Source organism: Hyperolius riggenbachi, chromosome 10, assembly GCF_040937935.1.
Source record: "Hyperolius riggenbachi isolate aHypRig1 chromosome 10, aHypRig1.pri, whole genome shotgun sequence".
NCBI lineage: Eukaryota > Metazoa > Chordata > Amphibia > Anura > Hyperoliidae > Hyperolius > Hyperolius riggenbachi.
This window is the reverse complement of record NC_090655.1, coordinates 197,130,433-197,146,496: the sequence shown is the minus strand read 5'-3', so window position 1 is coordinate 197,146,496 and position 16,064 is coordinate 197,130,433. Positions and strand designations below refer to the sequence as shown.

General features: G+C 46.5%; 1 protein-coding gene across 1 annotated transcript in view; it reads left to right on the top strand.

The window, feature by feature from the left end:
- Window positions 1-5,264: 5,264 nt before the first annotated feature.
- Window positions 5,265-16,064, top strand: part of ZFP91 (ZFP91 zinc finger protein, atypical E3 ubiquitin ligase) — a 92,640-nt gene continuing 81,840 nt past the window's right edge. The window contains exon 1 of the mRNA XM_068255580.1: window positions 5,265-5,535. Coding sequence (XP_068111681.1) covers window positions 5,348-5,535 — 188 coding nt within the window. The 5' untranslated portion in view covers window positions 5,265-5,347. The remainder of the gene's footprint in view (window positions 5,536-16,064) is intronic.

Sequence of the window (16,064 nt, the reverse complement as noted above, 5' to 3'; positions counted from 1 at the left end):
TGCGATAAATAAGTGACTTTTGGGTTGCAGTTTGGGCACTCGGCCTCCAAAAGGTTCGCCACCACTGTCCTAATCTAATGCCCCACCATTGCTAGGTTCATGTAAATTTGACTCCACCTGTGACCACACCCACATTCTGGTCCATGGCCACACCCATTTTTCGTCGGGCGCGCGTAGCGCACTGCACAACGTAACCCTCATATTTTTGGGTGCGCTAGCTGCAGTGTGCTGATCTCTGCTGCCTACAGTATGTACAGTATAAGCTGTTCTCTAGTGCCTTACATCGCTGCTCATGTTCATGTGCATGTGTATTTGGCCCCACCCATGGCCACGCCCACTCACTGTATGGCCATGCACAATTTTTGCTGCAGCGCGTGTCGCATACTTCCCCCGCCTATTGCCCACAGGTACCGCTGATCTCCAAGGACCCTAGGAATGCCCCTGGTTCTAAGGTTTTGACTCAGACACTGCTTATGCCAGTAGATCAACAGGACTGCCAGACAACTGGCATTGTTTACAAGGAAATAAGTATGGCAGCCTCCACATCAATTTCACCTCGGGTTCACTTAAACAAACAAAAAACCTGACAAGTGCATCTATCCTATCAGTCACATGATGGTATATCAACAGCATATACAAACAAGAACTATACATAAGATTTAAATACCCTTAGGATAGGATAGGCTGGGTAGCCTTGGCCCGTCAAGGCTCTTTTACCCCAGGACCCCAGATTCATTAGGTAAAACTGACAGCCAATATCTCGTCCATCATGGCATGATCCACAAGTCACCGCACAATTTGTCCAACTATATACAAACATTACCACTTGCAGTGACTACGTCAGCCTTTCATCCATACTGTCACAGGAGCCCTAGTGGTCGGAACGCAAATTGCCTTCCAATCGGTTAAAAGTATTCAGGTGCGGTAGCAGTGCGGAGATTCCCCGAACTAGGCTGGCGGTAGGCAGGCGGTAGGCTTGCGGAGACACGGAAGCTGCCGAGTTGATACATTTCCCCGTGTTCCGCTCTGCTGCAGCTGCCTGGGAGGTCTGTGTGTCTCCATTCACTTACATTGTTATCGCCACATCAGAGGGAGCGGTACTTCCCGACCTCACACCGCTTGCGGTGATCTTTATGAATGAACATTTTGCTACATTTTTTACAATAATCACCGCACAAGGCGGTGATTTATCGCTCTGCTCGGTAAGGTCAGCTTTTCATGCGGAAGGAGCCTTTATGAATGCTGAATTTGCTACGTGGGTGGTAAAGTCAGCTGTTTTAAGCATTTCCGCATGCGGAAATGCTTTATGAATGATAGCCTATGTGTATTAATATTAATGATAAATTAATCATAATCATTTAAGAATGACCTGTGTATGTAAAATAATTGTATTATTACATTGAAGCAAAAAATTCCACACATAAATAATTCAGTATATAGCCCCATGTAATTGGATACAGTGCTTTTTTGCTGGACATAGCAAGTCTTTGGTTCCTGTCCAAACTCCTCATCCTCCTGTCACAAAGATGGGGCACCACCTTGGGTCTTCCAGTGAATATACAAGTGATCACCTGATTTACAGTATTATCTCCCATCCTTCCATGTGCACTGAGAAATTAATTTGTGGCAGGGATGCAGTTCAACAGAGTCTTATTTGTAAGTGCCTTTGTCAAAAGGTTAAATCAAAAATTCACACACATAGCAGCGAGGTATATAAACTCTGTTTATTTTCTTTTAACCAATACTGACCAAAGGAAAGGATATGTGAGCCCAATACTAACCTACATGCCCAAACCCCTGTCGCTAAATAATAATAATAATAACTGCTTCTCCCTACACCATTCTCAGAGACTAGTGTATTGATGCCGCTAGCCACACACCATGTCTTTCTCCATAAAAGACCCCCTTTTCCCCCAATATTGTACTACAGTATGGCATCTCACCTCCTGAATGTATTGGGATCCCAGCCCTAAAAATCTACATGATATAATCATCTTTGCTACAAGCAAGTAGAAAGGTTGTTAACCTTCCTGGCGGTAACCCCGAACATAGTTCAGGGTAAGCCGCGCAGGAGGTTTTCTCAGGCCCTGCTGGGCCAATTTGCTTAATTTTTTTTTTGCTGCACGCAGCTAGCACTTTGCTAGCTGCGTCAGCATACCGATCGCCACCGCCCCGCGCTCGATCGCCGCTATCCGTCGCGGCGCGCGCCCCCCCCCCCCGCAGACCCCGTGCGCTGCCTGGCCAATCAGTGCCAGGCAGCACTGAGGGGTGGATTGGGACTCCCAATGACGTCACGACGTCGCTGACGTCATACCGCCCCAGTCGCCATGGCGACAGGGGAAGCCCTCCAGGAAATCCCGAAACGGATTTCCTGATCGGAGATCGCCGAAGGCGGTCGAAGCGGGGGGGGGGGGGGGGGGGGGGGGATGCCGCTGAGCAGCGGCTATCTAGGCTCGCTACATGATTTAAAAAAAAACAAAACTGCTGCGCTGCCTCCTAGCGGAAATAATTAGACCGCCAGGAGGGTTAAAGGGATAGGGCAGATATAGAGATGGACAGTTAAAAGAGAAAAAACCTGACTTCTCCCTTAGTCCCCTTTGCAGAAAGTGCGTCATGTCGCGATACTCTCCTCGGCCACAGCTCATCGCAGTGGCCATTAAAGAGACTGGCCACACTGTGGGCCTGATTCACAAAGCGGTGTTAACAGTTAGCACGCTGGTGAAAAGCCCTTTATCACGCCTAAACTCAGTTTAGGTGTGATAAGTTTAGGTGTGATAAGTTTAGGAGTGATAAGTTTAGGAGTGATAAGTTTAGGCGTGATAAGTTTAGGCGTGATAAGTTTAGGCGTGATAAGTTTAAGCACCAACTGGGTTAGCACCGCAGTGCACAGCTGATCAAAAGTTTTGCGCTAGCAAAGTCTGGTGCACTTCGCATAGAGTTGAATGGCGCTGCTTTGCGTGCGGGACTTTGCGCGCAATCTAAACTTATCTAAACATATCATGCCTAAACTTATCACACCTAAACTGGCTTTTCACCAGCGTGGTGCAATGGTTATCACACCTAAAGTCTCTAACTGGGTTAGCACCGCTTTGTGAATCGAGCCCTGTTAGTAGTGCAAGGCAATGCGATAGAGTCTGCCTCTAGTCTGCTTTAGGGGACCCAGCAGGAAACCTCATAGGTAGCTTCCACTGATGGGATTGGTTGGACGGCACCTTCTCAAACTGCTAGGTTTCCAATAGGTTGTAGTAAACTACACTATTTGCCCAATCACAAAGCTTTGTGCTGCAGAGCAATAACAATAACAATAATATTTATATAGCGCTTTTCTCCCTGGGGACTCAAAGCGCTGTGACCCTGCATTATGCAGTCTCAAAGGCTAGGGAAAAGAGGTGAGTTTTTAGCCTTTTTTTAAAGCTGTCCAGAGAGGGAGCCTCTCGTACTGATCACAGAAGGTGCTGTGATTGGAGAACTGGTCCCTATGAGGTTTTCTGCTGGGTCCCCTAAAGCAGACTAGAGGCAGACTCTATCGCATTGACTAGGAAGTCCTCCAGACACTGCAGAACCTGCAGAGCATTAACTCCTGGAGTTCAAATGGAAGTTGCGTGTTTATTTTGTTTGGTACTTACGTATTATCCCATCTGGAAAGTTTGGCAGCTTTTTGTTAAAGTGCTGTTTTATCCCCTAGCCAAATCTAACCATTTTTGGAAAGCTTAAAGTCCTGGCTTTCCTTTGCACTGGGTCCCAAGTCAATGCGGTGCCCCATTTCCAAGTTAGGGGTGATTTGGGGGACAGGTGTCACTGCACTTTGCTACAGAGGGCACAGTGGAATGGAGTCTCCTGCCCATGCTAGTAAGACAGAGCGGAGACGAGGGTGCATAGCTGCGCTGCTCCTTCATCTGTAATGAGAGACCCAGGGCACTTGATATACGTTTTGAAAACACAGATTTATGCTACGAAGGAAGAAGACCTACCAGATGTGCTGCTTATCATCATGTCGGGTTTGTCCCGTACTTCTGTAACTGCACTTTCAGCAGCCAAGTTCAGGGGACACCCCTCCTCCAAAACCCCATAACTTGGGAACTGAGCATCATACCGAATCGGAACCCGGAGCAACAGAAAGCTGGGACTTTCAACTTTCCAAAAATGGTCAGATCTTCCTGGGGGAGCAAACAGAACTTTAGCAAAAAGCTGCTAAACTTTCTAAAAGGGATAATACGTAAGTACCATTTTTTTTCTTCTGTTATACTGCAGGTATATCGCATAGTGCGACTTTTTGGCTGAAGTGCAATTTTTCAGAATCATACCACTACCACAGTGCGCTAGAAAAAAAGGACCCTTAGTCAATGTCTAGTTTGCTACAGAAATGTTCCTTTTCATATGTTCCACACGTTAAAGGGAACCCGAAGTGAGAATAATATGGAGGCTGCCATATTTATTTCCTTTTAAGCAATACCAGTTGCCTGGCTGCCGTGCTGGTCCTCTGCCTCTTATTCTTTCAACCATAGACCCTGAACAAGCATGCAGCAGGTCAGGGGTGTCTGACAATATTGTCAGAACTGAGAAGATTAGATGCATGCTTGTTTCTGGTGTAATTCAGTTCACTACTGCAGCCAAATAGATCAGCAGCACTGTCAGGCAACTAGAATTGTTTAAAAGGAAATAAATATGGCAGCCTCGATATCACTCTCACCTTAGGTTCACTTTAAAGATAAGAAGTGACATCATAATATATTAATACATGCAAAAATAAATAAATCATTGTCATGGGAGATAAGTGAAATGCTGCAACATAAGACCCTAAGCCTAACATAAGCCCCTGCTTGAAAGACAACATGTTATTGCTTGCAGTCCACCTAAACTTATTTATAGTAGAAAAATGTAGGGGCTTACAATTTCTTAAACGGACAACTATTCTAAGAAGCTACCTTACCCCAACAACGATCTCCTGCAACTGTCATTGCCTAAAACATATTTTAACACTGTAAAATGCATGTTTTTGTATTAGTAATAAAGTTTCTTTTGACAAGTTTGCACCAAACTACAACTCCCATACGTCCTCGGCGACATGACGCTGCTGCGCATGTGCATAACACAATCACCTTTCACCAAATTGCCAATGACAAGCCAGAAGGAAAAAACACTAGGCGTGGTTCAGATCACGCTGTTCAGCGATGGGGCTAATGGACACGCTCGAGACAGCGGTAGTTCGGCTGCGCATGCGCAGTAAACCCATGTCCTCCTCACTAGGGGGTGCGAACGCCAGAGTGACGTCAGAGCGCTGACCCGGAGGGGGAGCTCCGCGCCTGCGCACTGCCGGAAAGAGGAGAGCGGACTGGCTGACGGACGGATGCCGGGAGGGCCGGAGCCGCGGGTCTGCCCGAAGCGGGCAACAGGAGCCGAGGGGGCGGCCGGGGAAGAAGAAGTGGTTATGGGGGGCTCCTCTCGCAGGAGGAAGGCGGAGTGTCCGCGGAGGAGGAGAAGCCGCCGGGAAATGCCTGGGGAGGAGGAGGAGCTAGGCCTTGGGGGCCGGACCAGGTGAATGACGTCACGCAAGGATGCGTGTTCGGGGGTCTGGTGTTGGAGCCGTGCTGCACTGTGGTGGGCTGGGAGCAGGGTGGGCGTGTCCCCCCGACTGAAAGGGTAGAAAAGTTGGAATGGGTGTGGCCTGAAGGTTATTTACATAGTGGGTGGAGCAGAAGTGCTCATTAGCATGTGGGAGTGGCTATGGGTGTCTGTTCACTGTAATATTTCTGAATGTTGGGTATATTAGGTGTGGCTTTTCCTGTTTCATTTGGAGTACATATTAATTTATGGTCACGTCCTTATATTTTTAGTTTGATTATTATTTTTAATTTATGAAGTGCCAAAACCTTCCATAGCCCTGTACATAGTACAAAACAAATAGTGGTGTAGATACATTGATGTCATCTCAGGAGATGAGCACCATGCATTTGGTGACATTACTACTTCCTTGAGTGTAATCTAACATGTCATTAAACATTGTTCTGATTTCTTGTAGTAGAGCATCGATTCTTATTCCAACACTGGACACAGATGCTTTCAAATCACAAATTTAGAGCTTTGCATTGAGCAGTGGCGGACATAGCCAGCAGTGGGCCCCTGTGCAAAATTGCAATTGTGGGCCCCTATGACCTGCGGCGTGAGAAGCATGCCGCGGCAATAAGTGGGTGTGGCTATAACCTGCGGCGCATGAAAAAAAATGGGTGTGGCTATAAAAAATTGGGTGCCGCGGCAAAAAATGGCCATGGCAGTGACTGGATGAGGGCTGAGCTAACTAAAGTGAACCCGGGGTGAGAGTGATATGGAGGCTGCCATATTTATTTCCTTTTAAACAATACTAGTTGCCTGGCGGCCCTGCTGATCTATTTGGCTACAGTAATAAACTGAATTACACCAGCAACAAGCATGCAGCTAATCTTCTCAGTTCTGACAATATTGTCAGAAACCCCTGACCTGCTGCATGCTTGTTCAGGGTCTATGGTTGAAAGAATAAGAGGCAGAGGACCAGCACGGCAGCCAGGCAACTGGTATTGCTTAAAGAGGCTCAGTAACAAAATGTTCAGCCTTAGTTCTTCTATCCTATAAGTTCCTTTGCCTGTTCTAATGTGCTCTCGCTTACTGCAGCTTTTCCTAATTGCACAGTGGCTGTGTTATCTCTGTTATATGATCTAATCTGTTTTTTCTGTCGGCACAGTCGGGCTAAGGCTGGAATGTGTGGAATGTGCAGGGCTGCTTGTGATTGGTAGAAGCTATACACACCCCCTCCAGGCCCCCTGCAGGCTCTGTATGACTCACACACTCTGCTTATGTGAGCCTATCACAAGCTGGTTAGTTTGTTTGTAAACACTGCCTAAAACTGGCAATTACAAGCCAGGTTTGCAGCAGAGAGTGGCAGAAACAGCACAGAGGGGCTGTAAAAATTTTAGAGTACAGATTCTCTTTAAAAGGAGAGAAATATGGCAGCCTCAATATTATTCTCAGATCAGGTTCCCTTAAAAAGTGCAACGCAAAGACAGTGGGCCCAAATTTTGGTGACCCTTTCCCCAGAAAATTCACATAATTGTGCAGGTTTTCTCAAGAAAATACACATAATGTGAGCAGATTTGCCCAGAAAATACATTCAATCATGTTGGCAGATATGCCCAGAAAATACATTCAATCATGTCGGCAGATATGCCCAGAAAATACATTCAATCACGTCGGCAGATATGCCCAGAAAATACGTGCAATCATGTCGGCAGATATGCCCAGAAAATATGTGCAATCATGTCGGCAGATATGCCCAGAAAATATGTGCAATCATGTCGGCAGATATGCCTAGAAAATACGTGCAATCATGTCGGCAGATATGCCCAGAAAATACGTGCAATCATGTCGGCAGATATGCCCAGAAAATACATGCAATCATGTCGGCAGATGTGCCCAGAAAATACGTGCAATCATGTCGGCAGATTTTCCCAGAAAATACGTGCAATCATGTCGGCAGATTTGCCCAGAAAATACATGCAAACTCACCTGCAGCAGCAGACCTCCTGTCCCAGCCTCCATCCAGCGCGCAGCTCCCATGGGTGGTTGGGTGGATAGGTAGCCTGGTGGGTAGGTAGGTAGCCGGGTGGCTGGGTGGGTAGGTAGCCAGGTGGGTGGGTAGGTAGCCGGGTGGGTAGGTAGGTAGCCTTTTGGGTAGGTGGGTGGGAAGGTAGGTAGCCGGGTGGGTGGCTGGGTAGCCGGGTGGGTGGCTGGGTAGCCGGGTGGGTGGGTAGGTAGCCAGGTGGGTAGGTGGGTGAGTAGGTAGCCGGGTGGTTAGGTAGCCTGGTGGGTGGGTTTTTAACTAGCCCAGTAGGTAGGTAGCCGGGTGGGTGGTTAGGTAGGTAGCCGGGTGGGTAGGTAGCCTGGTGGGTAGGTAGGTAGCCGGGTGGGTGGTTAGGTAGCCTGGTGGGTGGGTAGGTAGGTAGCCTGGTGGGTGGGTAGGTAGGTAGCCTGGTGGGTCTTTAGGTAGGTAGCCTGGTGGGTCTTTAGGTAGGTAGCCTGGTAGGTGGGTAGGTAGCCGGGTGGGTGGTTAGGTAGCCAGGTGGGTAGCTATCTGGGTGGGGGGTCCGACTCCTATCCTCCCTCCCTCACCTCGGGGGGCCCCCCTCCCGGTATGCGCGGCGGGAGAGCGTCAAATACAGGAAGTCTCCGGGGTTCCAGCAGGCGCTAGAGCCTCAGCCGCTTGGTCTCCGATGTCTCTCTCCTCTGTATATCGCTCGCTACTTCCTGGTTTAGTAGCGGGCAGTATACAGAGGAGTGGAGACATCGGAGACCAAGCGGCTGAGCCTCTAGCGCCTACTGGAGCCCCGGAGACTTCCTGTATTTGCCGCTTTCCCGCCGCATGAGGGGGGGCCCCGAGGTGACGGGGGGAGGATAGGAGTCAGGGCCCCCCAGGAAAAAAAATAATAAACAAAAAACAAAATAAAGCAATACTTAATGGGCCCCTGAAGCAACGGAACTTCAGGGGCCCTCGTGCGCCTGCACGGCCGTATGTCCGCCACTGGCATTGAGTCTACCAGTTCCAGGTGTTTGTTACCTCAGTAGTTAAACTTAGGCTGTTAATATGGGCTATAGCCTACTAGAGCACTTTTAGCCGTGCTTTGTAATCGCCGGCAATCACTGGTGATTCCGAAAGTGCTAGGCTAATTAAAAGAGACCCTGAGCGGTAAGTACAAATGGAATTTGGACTTACCTGGGGCTTCCTCCAGTACCTCCCCCCCCCGGTGACTGGGACCGGCGGCGGGGAACAGAGGATCTTAGGAGGATGGCGTGGGACATGTCAGCTGCAAGGGGCTAATAGAAGCCCCAGGTAAGTGTCTTTTTTTTTTTTTTTACCACCACCAAAAAAAACCTTTAAAACCCGTTTCCACTAGCGCGATTCTGCATGCAGACAACGCATGCAGATTCGCATAGGCAATACAAGTGGATGGGACTGTTTCCACTTGTCAGTTTTCATTTGCGTTTTTGTGTGCAGGATTTTTCTGCACGGTAGACCCTGCAGATTTCGCCTGCGTGTGGAATGCAGGCGAATCGCACGCAATGTATTTAATAGGGAAATCGCATGCGGTTTCCCCATGCGTTTTTTGCCGCGAATTCGCATGCGATTTCGCATAGGTACCCATGTTAATTCACACAGGCAGTGACATGGTTAAAATCGCATCACCCTAACCTATGCGAAATCGCGGCAAAAAACGCATGCGGAATCGCACCCGCATGCGATTTGCCTGCGGTGATTCGCCGGCGATTCCGCAACGCAATAGTGGAAACGGGCCCTAAACCTCCCTGGCGTTCTATTAAGATCGCCAGGGCGGCTGCGGGAGGGTTTTTTTTAAACAACAAAAAAACTATTTCATGCAGCCAACTGAAAGTTGGCTGCATGAAAGCCCACTAGAGGGCGCTCCGTATGCGCACTTCTGATCGCCTCCGGCGATCAGAAGTAACAAGGAAGGCCGCAATGAGCGGCCTTCCTTGTTTCCCTGAGCGGAGTGACGTCATGGACGTCAGCCGACGTCCTGACGTCAGCCGCCTCCGATCCAGCCCTTAGCGCTGGCCGGAACTGTTTGTTCCAGCTGCGCTGGGCTCGGGCGGCTGGGGGGACCCTCTTTCGCCGCTGCACGCGGCGCATCGCCGCGCTGCAGCGGCGATCAGGTAGCACACGCGGCTGGCAAAGTGCCGGCTGCGTGTGCTGCTTTTTATTTGATAGAAATCGGCCCAGCGCGGCCTGAGAAATCCTCCTGCACAGGTTACCCCGAGCTGAGCTCGGGATAACCGGCAAGGGGATTAAAGGACAACTGAAGCGAGAAATATATAGAGTTTTCCATATCTATTTCCTTTTAAACAATACCAGTTGTCTGCCAGCCCTGCTGATCTATTTGGTTGCAGCAGGGTCTGAATAACACCAGAAACAAGCGTGCAGATAATCTTGTCAGATATGACAATAATCTCAGAAACACCTGATCTTCTGCATACTTGTGTAGGGTCTATGACTAAACGTATTACAGGCAGAGGATCAACAGGACAGCCAGGCTACTGGCATTGCTTAAAACGCAATAAATATCACAGCCGCAATATCCCGCTCATTACAGTTGTCTTTTAAGGTGTGAAAACTCTCATTAGAAGATTTGATAATGATTTTTACATCCTTTGCAAATTGTCTGAGGAACCTCATACTCCCTCTACAAAGTAGTAGCAACATAGGCCCCACTATTTTAGCAGGACAGCCAGGGAACTGGTATTGCTTAAAAGGAAATAAATATGGCCTCCACATCCCTCTTGCTTCAGTTGTCTTTTAAGTTGCAAAATCACTCTCGGCTTTTTGAGAGTAATTTTGCAATCGCAAGTGAGCATCCTGGTGATGTTATAGGTTTGTGGACAGCAGAAGGAAGGCAGAACAAAACTCCAAGTCAGAAACTTGGGAGCCTCTAATCAGTCATGGCCTGATATTGTAGGGAAGACCTGGTATATAGATAAGGGCATGGATTATGAGTAAGATGCTTGTAGGCATCATGTATTATTGGCAGCTAAGCAGCAGTGGCAGTTTAAATGAACCCTGGTGGCTGAATGTATCATGACGTGTTTTTCTTTGAGCTTGTTGGATTGTTGAACACACTCTTAATCTGTTAGCATTGACTTAGTGTGGATCATTTTTCCCACATGTGCATGCAGAAATGGAAAGAGCACAATGCTGTTTACATTATTCTTTCCCTTCAGCATGTATAAGAGCCCCTCGTGTATAAAAGAGGTCTTCATCAGTGCGGTGAACTTTGTTGAGTAATGCTACGTACACACATGCGACAACGATCGTTCGTTGTCAACGACAAACGATCTTTTAATTGACGAAAGAACGACCGAAGTAAAGTTAGTTGTAAAAAGTGTGTAACGATCACATCGTTAGAACGAACGTTACACCACGTAAAAGCACTTAATGCGCCTGCGCATAAAATTGTAAAGTTCCTTGGAGAAAAAGTGAAATGCACATGTCCAGCCTGGTACGAACGATCGTTTCCAACGATGTACCACTTTTGCTAACGATCGTCGGTGGTAAAAATCCGCCAAGACAGAACTTTGTTTTGTAGCGATTTGCCTCGTTCGTCGTTTGCCTTAATAGTCGTTGGTTCGTTTTTTGTAACGATCGTCGTTGGTAAAGATCGGGGAACGATCGTTACAAACGACTATAGTCGCATGTGTGTACGCACCTTTAGGTATGGTACATTTTCCAAAGATATAGTGCTGTGGACATAGGTACTCTTAAAATTGCATACATGCAAGTTTCGCTGGCTGTTGACAAGTAAGAAGCATTTTGGCATGTGCTGTTAGCTGTACTTTTTCTCACTGTAATAATTGGCAAAGATTATTGTCTAATTTGACTTTGCTAAGTTTTTAGCTCTACAGTAGACATTGCCAATGAGATGCTAACAATTCTGGTCTGGATGCCAATTTTGTGCAGCTTGGAATAATCAAAATCATGCGGGGGTGGGGAGGGAGAGAGTCTGACTTACCAAATTCCATGCTGCAAAGTTTGTTATGCCAAGTGGGGATTCTAGTTATTGTAGAACGACAGTATCGATAATTGCTGTCATGACCTTTATGAAAGTTTATCTGCTACTTTGTATCAAGAGCTCCAGAATGCATCCTTGGTTCTGAATTGGATCTGCTGATTTCCCACTCACCTTACAGTACAAGGGCAAGGCAAAAAAGGAAATGGAATCTCAACATTGTTTTAATCTCTATTGCTGTTAGGCAGCAGGATCTGATACATATGTGACAGCTCTACATTAAAGAATAAAATCTGCATGCTTACATCACGTTTTACAGAGTCTTTGGGTACTGATTTGCTCTCCCTAACACATCCCCACATTGTTTTTGGCATTTCAGGCTACTTTACTCCCAGAAATCTGCCAAGAAACAAGATCATCAAGCTACTCTCAGGACCATATAATGCTTCTATTAAACCTCAACTGAAGTGAGAGGTAGATTAGCCACATGCTTGTTTCTGGTGTTATTCAAACACTACGACAGACAAACAGATCAGCCAGGCAACTGGTATTGTCTAAAATGAAATAAATATGGCAGCCTTATTCTTCTCACTTCAGTTGTCTTGTAACTGCAGCAAATCTAGAGTTTTATGCGTTTATCAGCAACTACAACCATTTGCAGCAATTCTGAACTGCAGTGACACAGGTATAGCTGAGGTGAGTTCTCTTAGAGGCAGGAACTAGTTGTACTCCTGCCTTATAATTGACCGTTCTTAAAACCAGTTAGAAAAAAATATCTGCCTTACTGCTCTGACTTCAGGTACTTTCCTTTTGCTGCAGCTGGTATATCAACACACCAAGCTGTTTACATTTAGTGATAGCCTTGGATTTTGTCTAAATTGCTTTTTCAGCTGTGAGGGCTCCAGAAATGAAAATATATAAAAGGCACAGCACTCAGTTCACAGTCAATGATTAGTGATATTACGATGGTACCATTATCTAAAAGCGGTGCAGTTTTTTCACACACTTTTAGACAATAAAACCAGGGAAAAAGATCATACAGCAGTGAAATCTGTGGCAGCCCTGCACTTACCTGCCTGGGATCCAGAGCTGCAATTCTCCCTCAGGGTAGCGCTGTACCCCTATTGTGAGATCGCTATCTGTTGTCATGACGACAGACAGACTGGGATCTCATCCGAGGGATTCAGAGCCTCCGAGGAGTGGAAGAAGAATGGCTGCCAGGGTCTGGATCCTAGTGGAGAAGAGTTGAAATGCCCGAAATGCCCGCTATACTGCAGGCTCTGCATAGACCTCTTTGCTACCCCGAGTCAGGCTCGGGATTCTGGATTCTATTTTCCATCCCAAGCCTGCCTTGGGGTTACCGCCAGGGAGGTTAAGAGCTTGTGTAGATGGGAACTTTAGCAAATGGAAACTGTTTGGTTGTGGCTGTGACTGTCACTATTGGAGTGTAAAGATAAGTTCACACTGGTGTTAAAAGCTGGTGTTTCTACGTGAGCAATGGGGGGAGTTCTAGGAAAATGCACTCAAAGGGTTCAATGGCAGTGTTTACACTAACAATGGATTTAAACCTTCAGTCAGCATCACACTCGGTGGAAGTTACTTGCAGTGTTTTCTGCCATTTTATTGGTGTCTCCTAGTAGGAAGTTACCATGAAAACACCAGAGGCTCTATCTTTGCAGTCCAAAGCACAGTAACCTCAATACAGCACCTGTTCCAAGTGCAGATCAACTCTAGTGTGAATAGAGGAAGCAGCAGAACAAAGCTGCTGATTCACTCTCCCTATGATCACTGCCCCTATGGTCTACAACATTTTCATGGATTTAGTGCATAGCATCAGATTAGAGGTTGTTCTTGTTTGAATGCATTCTGCTGTGTTCAGGAAAGCAGTCTAGTATTGGTTTGTACAATTAATCTCCTGCAATTAGGGAATGTAGATTTCTTAAAGGGTGTGCACAGACCCTATTATTGTTCCCCTGGAAGCATGTGGTAAGATAGAGTCAATGTTATTAAAGGGAACCAGAGACGAAGCACCCTCATGTATTTTACCATATATATCAGTGGGAATATTAGAGAAAACACCTACCTTGCTTTCTGTTTCATTCTGCACTGCACAGCTTGCTTCTAATCAGCCCTGATAAAATCCCCGACTGAGCATTCAGTCTGGCTTTGCTCAGGCATTTTTATAGCTCAGTCTGTGTTCTCTCATGTCTTCAAGTCCAAGCCTGCCCCCTACTGGCTCTGCTCAGGAATCATTATAGCTGAGTCATTATAGCAAAGCCAGACTGAATGCTCAGTCAGGGATTTTATCAGGGCTGAGAAGAAACAAGCTGGGAATATTAGTCAAAAAATAAACATTGGGGGGGGGGGTTTCCATTTAAAAATATGGCCAACGTTTCGGAGCCGTGTAGGACCACTTTATCAAGGCAATATTTGCTCTGAGGCAAAGATCTGTCTGCTGCTGTGCAAAAGATTCTGCATAGGAAGTTGGGAGTCTGGCTCCTCTAACACTCACTGGCAGCCCAGGCTGCTGCTGATCTCAGTGAATGCACATCGCTGCCAGCGAGTGTTAGAGGAGCCAGACTCCCAACTTCCTATGCAGAATCTTTTGCACAGCAGCAGACAGATCTTTGCCTCAGAGCAAATATTGCCTTGATAAAGGGGTCCTACGTGGGTCCGAAATGATGGGCCATATTTTTACATGGCACCAATAAAGATTGATTTTGGATGTGCCAGCTTTCTTCCTTGTTGAAATTTGAATCGAGCTGAAGTGTAATTAAAAAATATGCTTCCCTGCATGCGCACCGCAGCGTAAGTGCCGAACATTTTTTTAAAAAAGCTGCGTCTCCATAGACTTACATGAGTTCCGGTCGCCACACGTCACATGCTGCCCCTAACGCACTGTTGCCCGCATGTCAAATTGGACACTTCTGGCGCAGCGCGCCAGGTCTGAAATGCCCCATAGACTTACATTGGTTTAGTATTACCCTGCGGCAAAACAGGGTAACGCAGCGCACCAGTGTGAAATGATCCTTAAGGATTACCATCCTCAAAATAGTCAGTGTGAACTGAGCCTTAGGGCCGGTTCACACAGGCGTTTGCACAACGTTTACTGCTGTCTGCAACACTCAATGTCTAACTCTAAACTCTGCCCATTCAAGCAGCACCGGTACTGTCGTGTTATGCCATTTACTGTGGATGGCGTAAACACCATAATTTTATCCCTACTTTTTTCTGTCCTTTAAGCCGACCCTGGAAGCAACATGCTGCTTCCAGGTCTGTTACTACTGTGTGTCCGTTTCCCACTGCAGTTGGATGAAGTTTGTTGGTAGGCCTTGTTTCCATCTGTGCTCTTCTGTCCGCTTTTCAGCAACATGTATCAGGCCTAGTTCACATCATACGCGCTTCCGTGCGCATTTGGAAGCACGTATGATGTGCTGAAACACAGAAACGGCAGAAGGGCGTAGACAGCCCTTCTACCGTTCACATCTACTGCGCTGCGCAGCAGTACGATGCAATATGAAGCGCTTGCGTACTGCTGCCTGCATTTTGCCCACAAGCGCAGAGCTGATCCCATCACTGTCAATGGATGGGATCAACAGCGCAGATGGCATGCGATTGTACACGTTGCGTTCCGATTGCACGGCCATCTGCGCTGAAGAGATGTGAACGAGGCCTTAATCTGTAACAATGATGTGCTGATAAAAAGCGGACAAAAGCGCACAGATGGAAACGAGGCCTTTTACTCATGTTTATTTTGCAGTTATCAAGTGCATGTGAAAAATGAATCTCAATCTGTATTGATACCGTCCCGCTGTTGTGTAATTAAGGTTGTGTTTTTGGACGGCTCACTGAGTTCACATTAAATCTATCTTGCATCATCATTTAAGCACAGGAAAATCTTGCATGAAGTGTACTTCATTCACTGGTTAAGTGCATTTAAAGTGCGTCTCCATAGAAATTCATTGTTCGTGTCTCCTGTGTTGGCATGTTTCCAAATAAAAAAGAGAAAAGTATAATACAAATCGGATGCACCAAAATGCACTGCACTGCGTTTTGTTGCATTTTATTTGGAATATACTAATATTCACTAATGTAATGTTTCAGTAAGATCAGAAAACATTATGTAAGTACCCCTCTCTGCCATTATTTTGCGACCATACCAATTGAAACTACACAAGGGAGTCTATAAAAGCATGAAAGTGCTGGACAGAATACCACGTTCATATGCCAAATATTCTTGGAAATGCAGTACAAACTACTACAGTACTTCTCCTTTCTGGCTGCTGGGCGAGTTATTCAGGTTGGACTTTGTGACTCACAGAGTAGGGATACCAGTCAATGCCTATGTTCCCAGAATCCAATGATTATAGTACAAACCATGTATCTACATTATTATTATTTATTGTATTTATAAAGCACTGACATATTACGCAGTGCTGGACATGAAATAGGGATACATACAATTTAAACAAAGGGTGGCAGACAGAGAGGTAGCACATGGTTATACAACCTAGCACAAGG